This window comes from Dromaius novaehollandiae, chromosome 4, assembly GCF_036370855.1.
Source record: "Dromaius novaehollandiae isolate bDroNov1 chromosome 4, bDroNov1.hap1, whole genome shotgun sequence".
In the NCBI taxonomy this organism is placed as follows: Eukaryota; Metazoa; Chordata; class Aves; order Casuariiformes; family Dromaiidae; genus Dromaius; species Dromaius novaehollandiae.
The window spans coordinates 40,305,919-40,320,912 of record NC_088101.1 but is presented as its reverse complement, the minus strand read 5'-3'; the positions used below and the strand labels follow the sequence as shown (position 1 = coordinate 40,320,912).

At 44.2% G+C, this 14,994-nt stretch overlaps 1 protein-coding gene across 8 annotated transcripts in view; it reads right to left on the bottom strand.

The window, feature by feature from the left end:
- Positions 1-14,392, bottom strand: part of TMEM131L (transmembrane 131 like) — an 82,976-nt gene extending 68,584 nt beyond the window's left edge. For 5 of the 8 annotated variants that reach the window (XM_064510848.1, XM_064510851.1, XM_064510849.1 and 2 more), the window contains exons 1-4: positions 14,184-14,392; positions 13,999-14,069; positions 11,709-11,810; positions 7,100-7,143 (exon numbers count right to left, since the gene is read on the bottom strand). In XM_064510848.1, the coding sequence (XP_064366918.1) occupies positions 7,100-7,143; positions 11,709-11,810; positions 13,999-14,069; positions 14,184-14,307 (341 nt within the window). In that variant the 5' untranslated portion in view covers positions 14,308-14,392. Of the gene's footprint in view, positions 1-7,099; positions 7,144-9,402; positions 9,436-11,708; positions 11,811-13,998; positions 14,070-14,183 lie in introns of those variants that run through there. The other 3 variants (XM_064510856.1, XM_064510854.1, XM_064510855.1) reach the window with 3 other exon arrangements.
- Positions 14,393-14,994: the final 602 nt, after the last annotated feature.

Here is a 14,994-nt window from a genome sequence, read left to right as displayed (position 1 = left end):
AGCACAGCAGAAGATCCAGCTATGTGCCCCTGCTCCCAGGACTCCTCCCCAGCTCTTGCTGCATGGCAGGAGATAAGAGAGCTGGGGCCAGCCCGGGGACCAGCACCACCCTGAACCACCCATCCCAAGAACAGGCCAAAAGGCAGGTGGCAAAAGAGGACGGAAGAGAGGGACGTGCAGGAAGAGCGCGTGAGGTCCGAACCAAAGCCACCTCAAGAAGTGAGCAGGCCTCCGTGAGAGCCGCCCTACTTGTTCGCGCTGCGGTCTCAAGGAGCGCGGCGACGATGCCATCCTCCAGGGGAGCCGAGCTGCCAGAGGTGGCTCCGGCTTCAAGGTCCAGTGCCGGCACAGGGGACCCGCAGAGGCGCAGCGGGAGGGGGAGACCAAGGGAGGGTTTCACGCACACCCTCAGCTAACACTGCCACGAAAAGCAGCAGTGCCCCCTCCACCCGCCTTGCCCCTGTCCCTGCATCATACCCTTCCTTCTGCCACTACAGGCATTCGTCTGGCTAAAGGGAACCAGATCAGAAAGTGATCATGGGTTAAAGCTAACTCAGAGAGGAGGAAAGAAAAAAAAAAAAAAAAAAGTGCTTTGAACCCAAAGGAGTCTCCTGATACGACCTGTGGAGCTGCAGGAGCTGGAGACAGCACAGGGACAGCAGGGAGGGCCTCCTTCTCTTGCATTGCTGGCTAAAACCACAACTGTTTCGGGCATGGCCCAGACAGGCGCTAGAAGAAAGGAAAGATGCTACAAGACATGCATAAGATACATGGAAGAGAAAGCAAGCAGAAAAAAAGAAAGTGGGAAATGTAGATAAGGAGGAAGAAATTAAGAGAACAAGAGAAAAACAAAGACAAGATGCCAAAATGTAAACAGTTTTCTATTTGTCTATTTAAAATAGGTCATTACACATGAGAAAGTTTACTCCAGTTGAATATATCCACCAACATAGCATCTTCATATACAGCAAGCTGACAGCCCCACTGGGAGGAGACCATCACTGCCTGCTAGTTTTACAAGTACAGAAATGAGGTAAAGATAGCACGTGCGGCGATTCGAGCCAGTATGAGCCATATGAAAGTGAAAGCGTTGACATTCACAACTACACCAAGCTTGTCTTCATTTCTCAGAGCCAAATTATCACCTATAGGTGAGAAAGTCCATTTTAAGACTGCGTAAAAGCCAACATACAGATTAAATATTTGCTCTTCTGATGATGGGCATCTTCTAGGGCAGGGAGGCTCAGGACAGTGGTATGCACTCATTACATATCATAGATATCTATTTACATATACACCTGTATATATACACTATATACACACCCACAAGCATTTTTTTTCCAATTCAAACAGAAGCTTTTGACAGTGTGTGGGACTGTAACAGTGTATTAAAGAGAAACTAAACCTGATGACGCATCATCTTTGAAATATTTCAATTAAGGCCAATTACAATATAAGTTGAAGACAAAAGTTTGACAGCTCTCTGCAAAAAATGCAGCAAGCTGTCTTATTTGCCATTAACGCCAGATCACAGAAAGGCACAGCATTAGCTCCTCAGTCTGGTCTGAAATACAGTGTAGCTGGCCTAGGCTGGGGTGCTAATTTCAGAAGTGGTTGAAAGCAACTTAAAAAAAAGATAGTTGACTCATTTGCTAGCACACAGCACTGGCATGCAGTAAACTGCCCTGGAAAAGCCTCAAGTCTTTTACTCCTCACCTCAGTAGACAAGCAACACAATTGCAAAAGGACCAGTATTTTGGAAGGAGCACAGCACAGGAGAGCAAAGCTGTCCCAACAGCTTGTAATGCAAAGGTCATCAAGGCAAAGTTCATCGGTGAATGAATTACAACATGCAAGTCAGAGATAAGAGATTAAAGAAGTGAGAGTTCAATTTGCCACCCTAGCCAAGCCTTTCAGAAGTTTAAGATTAAAGGCTAGTAGATATAACAGTAACAATTTATTTCAAAACAATTTGTTTCTTCATCTATAAGAGATCCTTCAACTTTTCAACCTTTTAACACTTTTCCCCAGTAAGCTTTTCTTATTCCAGCTTCACATTACTCTGTTCCCTGCAGGTGTTTCATTAGACATTTCCACCTAAACATAACAGGTAGGTGCATGTATCTCATTTTTACTCCCTTATTTTTAGGAATTACATAAAGTAAGTTGCATTTCTTCTTCATCCAGTAAAGCTTAAAATGACCGGCCCCTTGGTGATTTAGTGAAATTGTACATAGGATATAACAGCAGTGACATGGTATCAATTAAAAACAAAAGCTAAACAATACGGAAATATTCTTCTGGCACTATTCAGTGAAAACACACTCATTCTATGCAAGCTGTAGAAATGTGTTGATTTTTGACAACTAAAAAGCCTTTTTCCAACAAAAAGAAATGCAGCACTTTTTTTGAAATGAACACAAGAATGTCTACTTCTTGGGGCGGGGGGGGGGACCTCTATAAAACTGAATAAAAACAACTTTCAGTATTAAAAGCCAGGACCTTTTTCCTAGGAAAAGTCTACATGTAATTTTTCAAATATTTGGTGTAGTAAGTTTAGTGACAATCTAAATGATTAGCAATACTCACAAAGAACTGAGGTTGAAAACACAGTTTTAAGATGGTTCCTTTTGAACAGTTTAAACACTGCACTTTGAAAAGCTGAAAAGTATCTTTGACAAAGCCATTTCAAAAAACTTTCTCATCAGGTGCTCCATTTAGCTTTAATGAAGATGTTTAAAAAAAAAAGAAAAAAGAAAAAAAAAAAAAGCATGTTATACAAAATCATTTGTTTATATTCAGACATTTTGCTTGACCAAAAATCAATTTCTTGGGCTTGGAGAATGCTAATCATCAGGTACACAGCCTTATTACCAGTCTCCATGCCATTATTTTCCAATAACTGGACTGTTAGACATTATGGCATTGAGACCACAAGCTTTTCTGCACGTGTATGAGCCACTCCTGTTAAGTTTCCAGACTCCAGACTGTCCCCAAAGATAGACACAAGTGAATCTGGCACTATGGACTCAATTGCAGAAGAGATGAATGAAGTTGTGGCCAAGTGGAAACTGCAACATATGAACTTGTGATGTGCTGTACCCTAATTCCTCCAAACCATTTTTGAAGAAATATTACAACTATATTTCTTAGATAACTGTGAGAGTATTAAACACCTGAGTAATTCTGCAATTTGTGCACATTAACTTAAACTGCTTTGCTGTCTCTCAGACACCTAGTAAACCCTGGTCTTTCCAAACATAAGTCTAAACCCTTCAGGATTATTAGTTTTACTATGCTTCTGTGATGTCAAATGACATTTCACTCAACACCATGGAAAGGTAACACTCTGCTCCTTCCTCCTCTTTACCTTCCAGTTTCTTCTCTGTGTCTGAAGCAGCATCTCAGAGACACAGTAAAAAACACAGGATTAGGAGCAATCCCACTTGACAGTTAGGAGAGTCAAAATCCCAGAATTCACCCCAGTGGCTGAATTCTGACAGTAGCTGGAACTTACTCAAAGTTGGCACCATTAAGTGCTGTAAGCAGCTCCAGTCCACTAGGTCAAATGCTCTCTCAGAGATCAATGGCAAAAGTTCAACAAAATGCTTGACTGAGCTAACTGGACCACACTCAGTATTTTTATTATCTGATAGTTATCTACTCAGAGATAGCTGTTTGATGTGAAGTGTGAAAAAGACCTCTTTATTTGCTAATTACGATACTAAGAGTATGGGTATGTATGCCTTTCTCATCAAGTAATACTGCATGTCACATACTGGAGTGCACAGCAGTGTTTGTTCCACATGTTTTATTGCATGCAACAGTTTACTAGTGCAAATGATCTCTAAAACGCTAGCTGGAAAACTGGACACTAAAAGGCCCCTTTGAAAAATTCTTCAAAACCACGGATTACGAATGTCATACATACGATTTTTTTTCTTTTTGGCTAGTTTAATATTTACTTTGAAGTGGAAATTCTAAAGCTTCAGCAGTACCATCACTTAACACTACCATACCTTTATCTGTGCCAGACTTGTACACTGGACCAATTACTTTGCTGCTTTAGCAAATGGATAATTTAAAAAAAAAAAAAAAAAAAAAAGCAGTTAAATCTTCAAAATTTGTCACTTTCTATTGTGGCAAATGAAGACTTACCAGTATGCAGAAAAAACCCCAACTACCTGCCAACACTCTCTTCCAACTTTCTAAATTTCATTGACTATTTTCTAACATCCTGAACCAAATTTGTTTTGGAAGGCATCTTTTTACGGATTTTCAAATGCAAGAAACAGTTTTTAAGGAAACTTGAAACCTTTGTAATAGGCTAGTCCAAATAAGCACGGCTTTAATTCTGTCAAAGACCGTGGCCCGAAGTAGTACATCCAGCAACTCAACTATTCACTAGGCAGCATTTCTTATTTCAGAGTCTGATCCAAAGAGACAGAAAATAGAGGAAAGCAACCTGCGGTGGCATCCAAGCAATCAGCAAGGCAGGAATTGTAGATTGGAAAAAAAGATGTTGCTAATTACTTTTTTCTCACTCAGGGCAGCTGAAAACCTACAGACCTCCAAAACAACTATTTCTCATTATATATATGTCTGAAATAGCTCTTTGCAAAAAGATTTTGACAACTAACTTTTATTTCCATGCAAACTTATACATTTGTTCAAGCTCAACCTAAGGCAGAAATAATAAGACAACATCCATCCTTCTCGTGTGCTCAGCACAAAAACAACAGAAAAACAAGAAGTCCACCTCAAATGGAAGATCTGGTGAGGCACATGCACAGGAAGTCAGTGAACAGACTGTTAATTCTTTACTAATTTTTTTTTTTAATTAAGTTAACAAGCTCCCAAGAGAGCCCATTAACCTAGAATTAGGAACTGAATAAAACAGCATGTTTTGTGAAGTAGCTTTCTCCTTTATATGCCCCAAGATGCTGAACCCTCTCTGCTTTCTTCAGTTCTGGGAACAACTTTGCATCCGCTACCTCCGCTAACTTCTGTTCAGACTGCTACTTTAAGGTGCTTTGCTTCTAGTGCTCTAGACTTCACATCAAACTTCAGCATCTGTAGCTGATCTCCCTAGGGCATGCTAGTGGACAGTGAGATGGAGATGCTGCAAGCTTTCACGTTTTGCTGCTACAAGAAAACAAAATCATCATGATTTCAATACATTGCAATATAAGCCAAGAGAATGAAAGTTAATTGGGAAAGAAACTAACAAATTCTAGCCTTTCTAAGATAGCTTTGCTAGGTCTTCTTCATAAAGTCCATACTACAATGTACCTTCGCTATATGGAGCATACACAGTGTTTACACACTGCAGTAAACCAAAACAGTCTGAAAGATGCACACAGATCAGCATTCGTTAAGCTAAGTCTCCTGAAGCGTTTGAGTATGACAACAGGAGGATTTTTCCATCCATTAACGGTGAACTCATAACCTTTACTTTCAGAGCCCAAGTTCACTTTTGGAAATGAGTAATTACTACAGAACCTTTAAACATCTCAATGATAAAAATAAGCGACCAAACCACTTTTTCCAATTTCCTATCTGAATCTCAAGAACTATTTACCTTCAAACAGTGTTTTTATTATTGCCATAGGAGCCAGTTACTCTTTCCATCTCCAGGGAAAAACAGGCAGGTGAAGAGTCCTCTCCTCCCCCATCCACGCCAAGCTGCATCTCTCCGACTACTAGCAAAAAATCTCGGAAACCATTTTAAGCACAGTATAAAACTGCTGTCTTCTGACTACATCTCAACAAGGAGAGCTTGCTCAGGCATGCAGTGAAAGTTTTGCATCAAAAACTTAGTAGTCCCCAGCTGACAGACAAAAAAAATTCAGTATTTACGCAGGAAAAAGCCCACTTTCAACAGCGTGCTTCCCTCTTCTCAAAGCGGGGAGAAAGAATTTTTTCCCCATGCAGATAGGAATCAACGGACGTACGTAAGCAGAAACTGTGAACAACAGCTGTTAGAAGCAGCAATAATTCATTCAGCCATCCCATCTGTATTCCACCTATGTCATTCCCACAAAGCTTAGGCGTAAGACCCCTATATTGACCCTGGGTTTGCAAATATACTGCTCCTGATAGGGCAGAAAGAGGGGAAAAAGCCTCCGAGAACTGCAGCGTTGCATACAGGACAGACCAACCATAACCATCTCCTTTCTGCTCCCACACTTACCCTTTCTGCCAATGCTCAGCAATGCTTTTGTGCTTTATCAGACCTATTCGCTCTCAAACCCAAGCTGAGGGCAAAGACAGGAGATAAACGAGAAAAGCATTTCTGGCCAGCTGCAGCCATTGGAACACAGTGGTGTTGCCCTTGTTTATTTTAAGTCTTGTGATCTTTATGACTTGCATGGCACCAAAAGCTGTACCCACATTAATGCATTCCAAAGGAAGGAAATGTTTCACTGGGAGATGTCCAAGCATTTTAATCGGGACACTCAGAGGAAACGCAACATGTATTTAAAAAAAATAAAATAATCTGTAATGCTGTTTACCCAGCCCTTCAAAACAGAGGAGGCCTGACATTAACAGAAACAGCGTAGTTGAAGGCTACATTTCTTAAAAGCTTTCCTATTTATCTGATTTCAAAAAACAAAGCAGGATATTTATTGTTCCGCTGCAACACTTTAGAAAGTGTTTGACTTTAAATCTCCTTTATCCTGCTGTGAACATTAACACTCCAAGACTACCTAGGTTTGCAAATTTTGGAACTGAAAATTGTCCTCTAGTTTAAACAACTGAATTACAAGTAAACAATAAAGCCCTTTAATAAACACAATTTTTTTTTGTGCAAAAGCAACAGAAAGTAAATGCAGTTTATAGATAAAATAACGACAAACAGACACAAGAGGGCATTTATTTCAGTCACTTATATGCTGCCCTTTATTTTTTATTTTTGGTAACAAGTGAATATTAATATTAGTTGAGAAAATAAAGCCACAAGTAATTAAAAGGTATTTAATATAATAAGGCAGGAAAAGTGATAATTTTTCAGTAGTCTGTCCAAATACACTTCAGTATTCCCTAAAGCAAAAAAAATGAGCTTTAATACTCATGTTTTCATTTGGGTTTTGCTTACCTTTGCTCTTGTGGATGCTCTTCCACATCCTCCTCAGAATCAGCCTAACAAACAAAAAAAATACTGTGTAAGGATCTCAGAGTTATAAGTGTGTGCACTGGACGTATGCACTGTTTTTAACTTCTCTGAAGATGGATGCTCTTGTGACTCACTTGCAAAAAGAACTCACAAATCTAAAATTCCTTCAGCGACTCCTTCATGATTCGAATAAGGTGGGATGCTAGCCATCCCCTGTTCGCGGTTTCAGCTCATTCTGCCAAGATAAATGGTGACTTAACATGGCTGTTCCATTATTTTGTCAAATGTTGAGTTGATTTACTTATTTATACAAACGCATCCATCCAAAATTCTCTTCACACATAACTTCCAATCTAAAAACATCAATCATCCCCAAACTACAGGGAGACTAACTCTTTGCATCTTCAAATTATTTGCTTTGCATCAGTAAATTTCATTAGCCAATACCTGAGAAAATAAGATACAGAATGCCTTGAAATTCAGATGATGTGGTAATGTCAAAACCAAAGGTAAGGTAGCAAATGCCAGCTAAGATAGTGAGAGGCCAAACCTAGAGCTTTGCAATGAACAGTAAAATGCACAGAAGTTGTAGAGTATTAGCTTAAAACACAACAGCTGAGCTCCATTGTTGGACTAAGGTACTTTTCAAGAGATACAGGAAACAAACTGTGACAGCTTGTAGTTCAAAACTAAACACTTTGAACTGTCTTAAAACAAAAAAAAACCTCAAGCACTGGTTCAATGAGCTCCCTGCAGGAAATCCTTTTAAAACAAGCAGATAACTGTGTTCTGAACTGGCTGAAATTTCCAAGAGAGCTTTAGGTATAATTCAAGAGGGAACGTGTTACAAGGACCCAATCTGCACTGATGAAATGAGGAACAACTTAAGGGAGATTAACATGATCAAGGAAAGGTCACAGCTGTCCTGCCGAGCACAGCTGACAAGCTTCCTTGGCTACCACAGAAGCAGGCGATGGTTCTACAAGACACAAGCTACAAGCTTCAGCAATGAAAAGGTGTGGGATGGAGAGGACTTTAAAATAAGAGAATATACCTTCCACCATTCCTCCCACATGTTTTTTACTTCAACTGCATCACCAAACAGGCCCCAAGTCACTCACTTTGATTCCAACTTCAATTTTCACTACATACTGGAAAAAATATTCACCTGCACAAACACAGAGCTTCTTTCTGCAGTCTTCAGATCCTTAAGCAGCCCACGCAGCCCCATTAATCTACTGAACAGGACAGACAACAATTTCTGAAGACTTCAGCCTCACGATTGAGGGGAAAAAAAGGACGACACTAAGCACATATGGCTAGTGTATCAAAAATAGCTTACAGATATTCCCAAAAGCTACCAGATACATCTAATCTTTAGTCAGAAGCAGCTCATCAACTAACACGAGCAGCACAGTCTTCGCAGTAGCATAACCAAATCTGTAACAAGACTGACAGGGAAGTAAACTGATTTGAGGCCTCCATAACCTTCCTGCAAATCTGTCTTTAAAGGGAGGTCGGAGACACCACGATAATTGTCCAGGATCTACAGTTCATCACATGGTTCTTCAGCACAGACCTGCCAAGAGGTCCTAGGCACCTGGCACTTCCAAAGACCTGACAGTCTCCTTCAATGACTGAGCTAATCCTTGCCTGTCTGACTACCAGCAAGGCACGATACATTTGTGTCCTCTGTTTTCCAGTTCCTCCAAGCTCCTTTTCTGTTTCCAGGACCTCACTACAATACTGAGCAAAATTAGAGGACTTCTCATCCACCTCTCCCATAAACGGCTATTCTGCTGCAACAGGCTGGCAATCCGTCCTCATTTTAAATGGCTCAACTCTTCCTTCAAACGACTTAAAATCTGCCAGGCACTGGAAACCTGGGATTATGTCATTACACAGTGTTCACTCATAACACTCACTATCTTAGTGCTGACTACTTCTCTTCTTCCTTTTTGTTAAGCAATGACGAAGAAATTCTTCCCAATCTATGGTGCAGCCACAGCATAAAATCTCAACTGTGCAAGAAGGGGAAAAAATAATAGTAACAAAAAAAAAATCGTTGACTCAGAGCACCCACTCAGAGCACCAGCATTCAGCTACCTTCCCTCCCTCCTCTATCTGCCCCAGGCTACGTGTATGCTTACACTGAGGGTTTTTAAAAAGGAAGAAAAAAGAAAGGGCAGGGGGAGAAAGCCAGGGAGGTGGAAAGAAACAGCTCCTGAAGCCAAAATGCAGGTTACAGCAGCCTGTCCGTGACAGAAGCAAAAACATACACGCACCCTTCCTCCAGACCTCATCCTGAATATGGGCAGGTGCGTCTCTTCTGCCAGGAAGCCCCCAGAAGAGCCTCTCTCATGTCACACAAGTCATGGGTCTGGGCTGACAGTTTCTGTGTAATCTGCACGGCCAGCCAGCCAAGGTCCTATCAGCACCGTCCAGAAGCTCAACTGGGAGGCTGCAGGAGCCTTGTAACAGCGCAAAGAGGAATGCAGCTCCCACCCTAAGTCTGTCTCAGGCTTTTCACACAAACTGTGTGCCTTCAGACAAGTCCTGCTTTGAAGTAAGTGACTCCATGTATTCGATTTATGCATAACTGCTAGGACGTGCCTCTGTTAACGACATACTGCTGTGTCAAGTACCTCAGATACACCCGTAATGTAACATCGAGGTCTTCATCAGCTTTCAAGTCAGGCAGAGCCATTAACCGTATTAGCCCCCAAGCAGCACTGAAGAACGAGAATTGAAGACGAGTCTCTACCACATGGACCAAAAGGGCAGGCGAGGGGAAACAAAAACAAAAAACAAAGAAGTAAAAAAGAAAAAAAACCCTTTCGGGCCTAGCAAGAACCTTTAAAGTGAAAACTGACATAGCTCTGTATTTGACAGTGTCCATAACTGACTGTGATACAGCAAATATTGTGGCATCTCTCTTTTTTCCAAATTTATTCAAGCACCTGAAACATGATCATAGTAATCCGAAATAAGCAGTCATGGTAATCTCTTAAGTATCTGCAAACAAATCCAAATGTACACCAGTCATTCCTCTAATAAAACATCTCGCTCATCTCCAACATGTAACATGCACCAATAGTAGAAACTCCATCACTACAAAGTACTTCATGTCAGATAGATATGACACAGATACCCCAAAAAAAGCTTGATAAATGTTAACTTTGATGAGATCCTGTCATTTTCAATCTTGATATCAAGACCTAGAATACCACCCTCATTATTTAATTTTAAAGTAGTCCCTCCCTTGAAATCGAAGGGGCTAAACGGAAAGTATTGAATGCTCTCCTCCATAGATACCTAGCTGGCATGCCACTGCTTTCAGATTTTCACAGTAATACCAAAGTGGTTTCTGAATGAAAGAACCTCTGCAACATTGACCTTCTAACACCTCTTTAAGTGAGGCCCACAGCAAACAACAAATGGCATTTGTGCATCTCCTTTTATATTTTTGTGGACATGTAGACAGAAGGCCTGATCCCCTCACTGTATTTTTCCCCTCTCATCTTTAGGAAAAAAACAATTAACTGCATTTCAGTTTTGCACTGAAGCACTCAAACATGACTGTTCACATTGGAGTTTTTTCCAGCCATCAGTGATGAAGGGCTTGGATGTCAAGTCCTACACAAAGAAACTTTTCTCCCAAGCATTTTAGTTAAATAAGTATTAACAAGTTACAAACAAACAAGCAAAACCACAACACTATAAAGAGTCTGAATAAAAACCGCAACTCACTTGATACTTGCTATCTCAAAATCCCACTGATTTTCCATTCATCTCCCAGTTGTCAGGGTGGGCAAAACTTTATGTTTTCAGTGTTAGAGAACAGAAAGAAAAAACAAAAACAAAAACCCAATCACCCCAGAGATATTTTACATCATTGCGCTATAAAAAGGAGATCTAAAAATATGGCAGGAGCTCTGTGGCTACCCCCTACTTTATGCCACCTCTAAGAAAGAGGAACTCAACCCAGGGAACACCGACACCACATCAAACTGGAACAGAGCTCATTTCAACAGAAAAAGGGACTCCAGGAAGAAATCCTAGCACTGGAGGCAGCTACAGACTGATGAAAGACTGTGAGCACACCAGATATGGCCAGCTTCTTCTCAGGTCAGACATGCAATTACAAGACTGTAATACTCTGGCTATCCTTCAGGCTCAGCTGTGGAGCAACACCAGGAGGTGGGCCATCACTGAACGGCTCTGCAGTCAAAATGCTTTCAGAGGAAGCTCAAATCAAGAGAAAAGATCCCAGGCAGAGGGGATAGGGAAAGAAAAAAAAAAAGGAAAAAAAAAGCACGAAGCCACATATAAGAGGGAAGTTGGGAGGGGGCACACGAGGAGCATGAACAATGAAAGGGAAGCAAGAGGAAACAGAAGGTAGAAAGACAAGGGTGGAGGCACGTAGGGCCTGGAAGAATATGCTGCAGAACACAAATTCATACACTTCTAGTAGACAAAGTGATGCTATAAGAGAGAGCTATAAAACAATTACAAATATTAAGATGTTTCTTTCTTTTAACCCTATTTCTTCATTCGCTATGTGATCCTCGCGGCTGAATGGGATACTGACCTGTCTAACTTGCATTCTCAAGTTTTGCATGGCGCAAGAAATGCTCAGAATTGCCATGTAACAGACAGCTGATGATGCACATAAGATAATACGGCAAAGCCACTAGAAAAGGGAAAAACGTCAATCAGACAATGTTAGTTATTCACCATAAATAGGCAAAAGGACTGAACAGACATGGCAACCTTTTCTATCCCCAGCACTCAGGGCAGGTGACACACAGATAGAGCGGAGGTACTTTGGGAGAGGAGCATGCAAATTTCCTCTTTGGATTTTTCATTTCTGTATACCAAGTCCTTGCTCTGCTGTGCTGCAATCACTTCTCCTAAATGAAACAGGAAGAACCAGATCTAGGAACTAGGATATTTCCTGTTCTTAAAGTCGTCCCTGAGACGTCTCTTTCGACGAGTAAATGAAGCAACACCTGAATATTCCCTATCTAGCAATGTTTACTATCTACATAAAAGCAAGGAAGTTATTCCTCTCATTAGACCCTCACCATCACATCATCACTGCTCCAGTAAGTACGTGATCACGTGGAAATAACCCTGTATGTGTGCAGGGAGAGGCAGAGCGACCACCTCTCCTCTTCCTGCTATGGAAAAGGCGGCTTTGAATGGGTCACTCGGCCACAGGCCCAAAGCCTGAAAGTTGCTAAAAAAGCCAAAGCCTGCAGGGGAAGAGAAATCTGAGCATCAGGGTGATGTGCCTGGGCTTGGACCACACTTCGGTCTTAAAACCTGTTTGAGGAACCCAGGCCCTCCTGTTTCAGTCTGAACAGTCAGCCAGTCAGATGCTGCTAATGCCTCCGAGCCCTAAAGAGAAAGCTATGCAAAGCAGTCTTTGCACCACTGATGCTCCCAGGTACTGGTTAGTCCGGCTTCTAACGTCAGTGTTTTATTTTAGTATGCCTATCATGATTTTCACTTCTCCCTCTGTCGCAACTGAAATAAGATCACTTTTATTTTTCTGTCCTAAAGGACAGAAAATGAAAGAACAGCAGCCTAATCTTTACCTTTCACTGTTACAAGGATTCAGCAGGAACATGTGCTGAACAACGCCAAGTTCAAGAGCCATTCACGGCTGCTTTTGCCTAAGCCATATTGGAACATATTTTGAGAGGATGCTCGAGAACAAAGTGTTTTCCAAAAGGACCTAATCTTCTCAGGAAGTAAACATTACGTAACCATCTTTCAATTGCAGCTCTGCTATGAGAAGTAACTATAAATGATTGCATTACGTGGTTCTACTTCTAATGCATCTTAATGTCTTCATGGTAATGTCTTCATGGACCGAATGAGCACAAGACTCGGCTTCTTCAGCATCTCTGGCCACAGGGACTCTTTACCACCCACACTTCTGAGTGGCACCAGGCAGGGTCCAAATAGCATAATACAGTTTTAGAAAGAGTTTTTGTATATATGATAGATAATGCTTTGATAATGCCACCATATAAAAAGCTGGGCCCTGGAAAGCGGGCTGCTTAAGCAGCAGTGGCAGTGTTGGTAGTCAGCTAGCAGAGGAGAGAAATAAGACTTCTGCTTGTTTTCCCTACGTTAATGGATATCAGCGGCACAGCAATAAACACAGAACGATATAACGGCTTAAGAGAAAGAAAATATTTCTTTTTCCTCGCACAAGACGACGCCCCGAAGGACTGACCCTGCCCGTCCGCAAGCCCGGTGCCTGGCGGTCTAGGAAAGCGTGGCTCGACATATGGCAGAGTCCGTCAGCAGGAGCCGAACGCCTGTCTCGGATGCCATAAACTCCCGACGGCTGCTCCGGCGCTCCTCCTCGCCTGCTGGCTCAGCCCCACGGCTTCGCCGTACCAGCCTCCCTTCCCCGCGCAGGATTTAACGAGTTTTGTTACTGCTCGACAAAGGAAGCCAAACAAAACGAAAAAGCACACGGCGACGGCAGCGGTGACATCATAAGTGATGTGTCATTTGAGGGGGGGGGGGAGAAAAAAAAATGGCTTCACCTGAGCAGGCCACGAACTATAAATACACGCATATTTATCGCGGGCACCTTCAACATTCACCATGCAAGAGCATGGGCAGCGTATCCAAAAAAAAAAAAAGGAGGAAAAAAATCATATTCTCAACTTTAACCCCAAAACAGCAGAAAGGGGGAGGGGGGCCCTCGGGGGACAGAGGGACAGGGGTGCAGCACGACCTGCCTCGGCCCAGCGCCCCAAAACCGCGGGGGGGACCCCAACCCGCCCCCCCAGCCCCGTGACCCCTCCCGCCCCGACCCCCCCTGCGGCCCCGCCCGCCGCCGCCGGGCCTCTCACCTGGGCGGGCAGCAGCAGCTCCCCCTCCTCGGCCGGCCACAGCTCCACCACGCCGGGGATCGGCTCCATGGCTGCGGGCAGAGACACAACCGCACACGGTCACGCCGCGCCGCGGGGCCGCCCCGCCGCAGCGCCCGGCCCGGCCCGGCCCGGCCGAGCCCCGCCGCCCCCCGCGCCGCCCTCACCTTGCCCCTGCGCCCCGCCGGGGCGGCAGCAGGGCAGCAGCACGTGGAAGACGCCCAGCAGGAGGTTCATGGCCGCGGCCGCGCGGCAGTAGCCGCCCTGCTGCGGGTAGCGCAGCCCCGCCATGCCGTGCCGCGCCGCGCCGTGCTGCGGCTGGGCCGCCGCGCCCCGGCCACGCCCACGCCCGCCCGGACACGCCCCCCCGCCGCCCGGACACGCCCCCCGCCGCCCGGACACGCCCCCCGCCGCCCGGCCACGCCTCCCCTCGCCCCGGCCACGCCTCCCCTCGCCCCGGCCACGCCTCCCCTCGCCCCGGCCACGCCCCTTCTCCCGCCTGGCCACGCCCGCGCGCGCATGGCCGCGCCCCCCGCTCCGCCCGCAGCGCCGAGCACATGGCGGGGCCCCCCCGCGGGCCGCGCGCACCCCTAAATATCTACGCCGTTATATATATAATATATATATTTATTAATTTTCTTTTAATGCGTCGGGAGGGCCTGTGCGTGCCGGCGCGGGGGCCGCGGGCGGGGCGGCGCAGCATGTGCGCGCCGCGCGGGGGGGGGAACCTGCGCGCTCCCCGCCTCGGTGCCGCGCCGGGACCGCCTCTGAAAAACCATCATCATCGTCATCCTCGTCAATAAAGGCAGCGAGCGGGAGGGGGGTGGTCAGCCCCCATCTGCCGCCTCGGGAGGGGCCTGTTTAATTGTTATTTTAAAAAATTTTTTTATTTAAATATTTGTATTTTTCTTTTATTTTATGGTTATTTTAGACGCGTTCCCCCCCCCCCCCCCCCCCCGCCCCGGGCCGGGCCGGCGT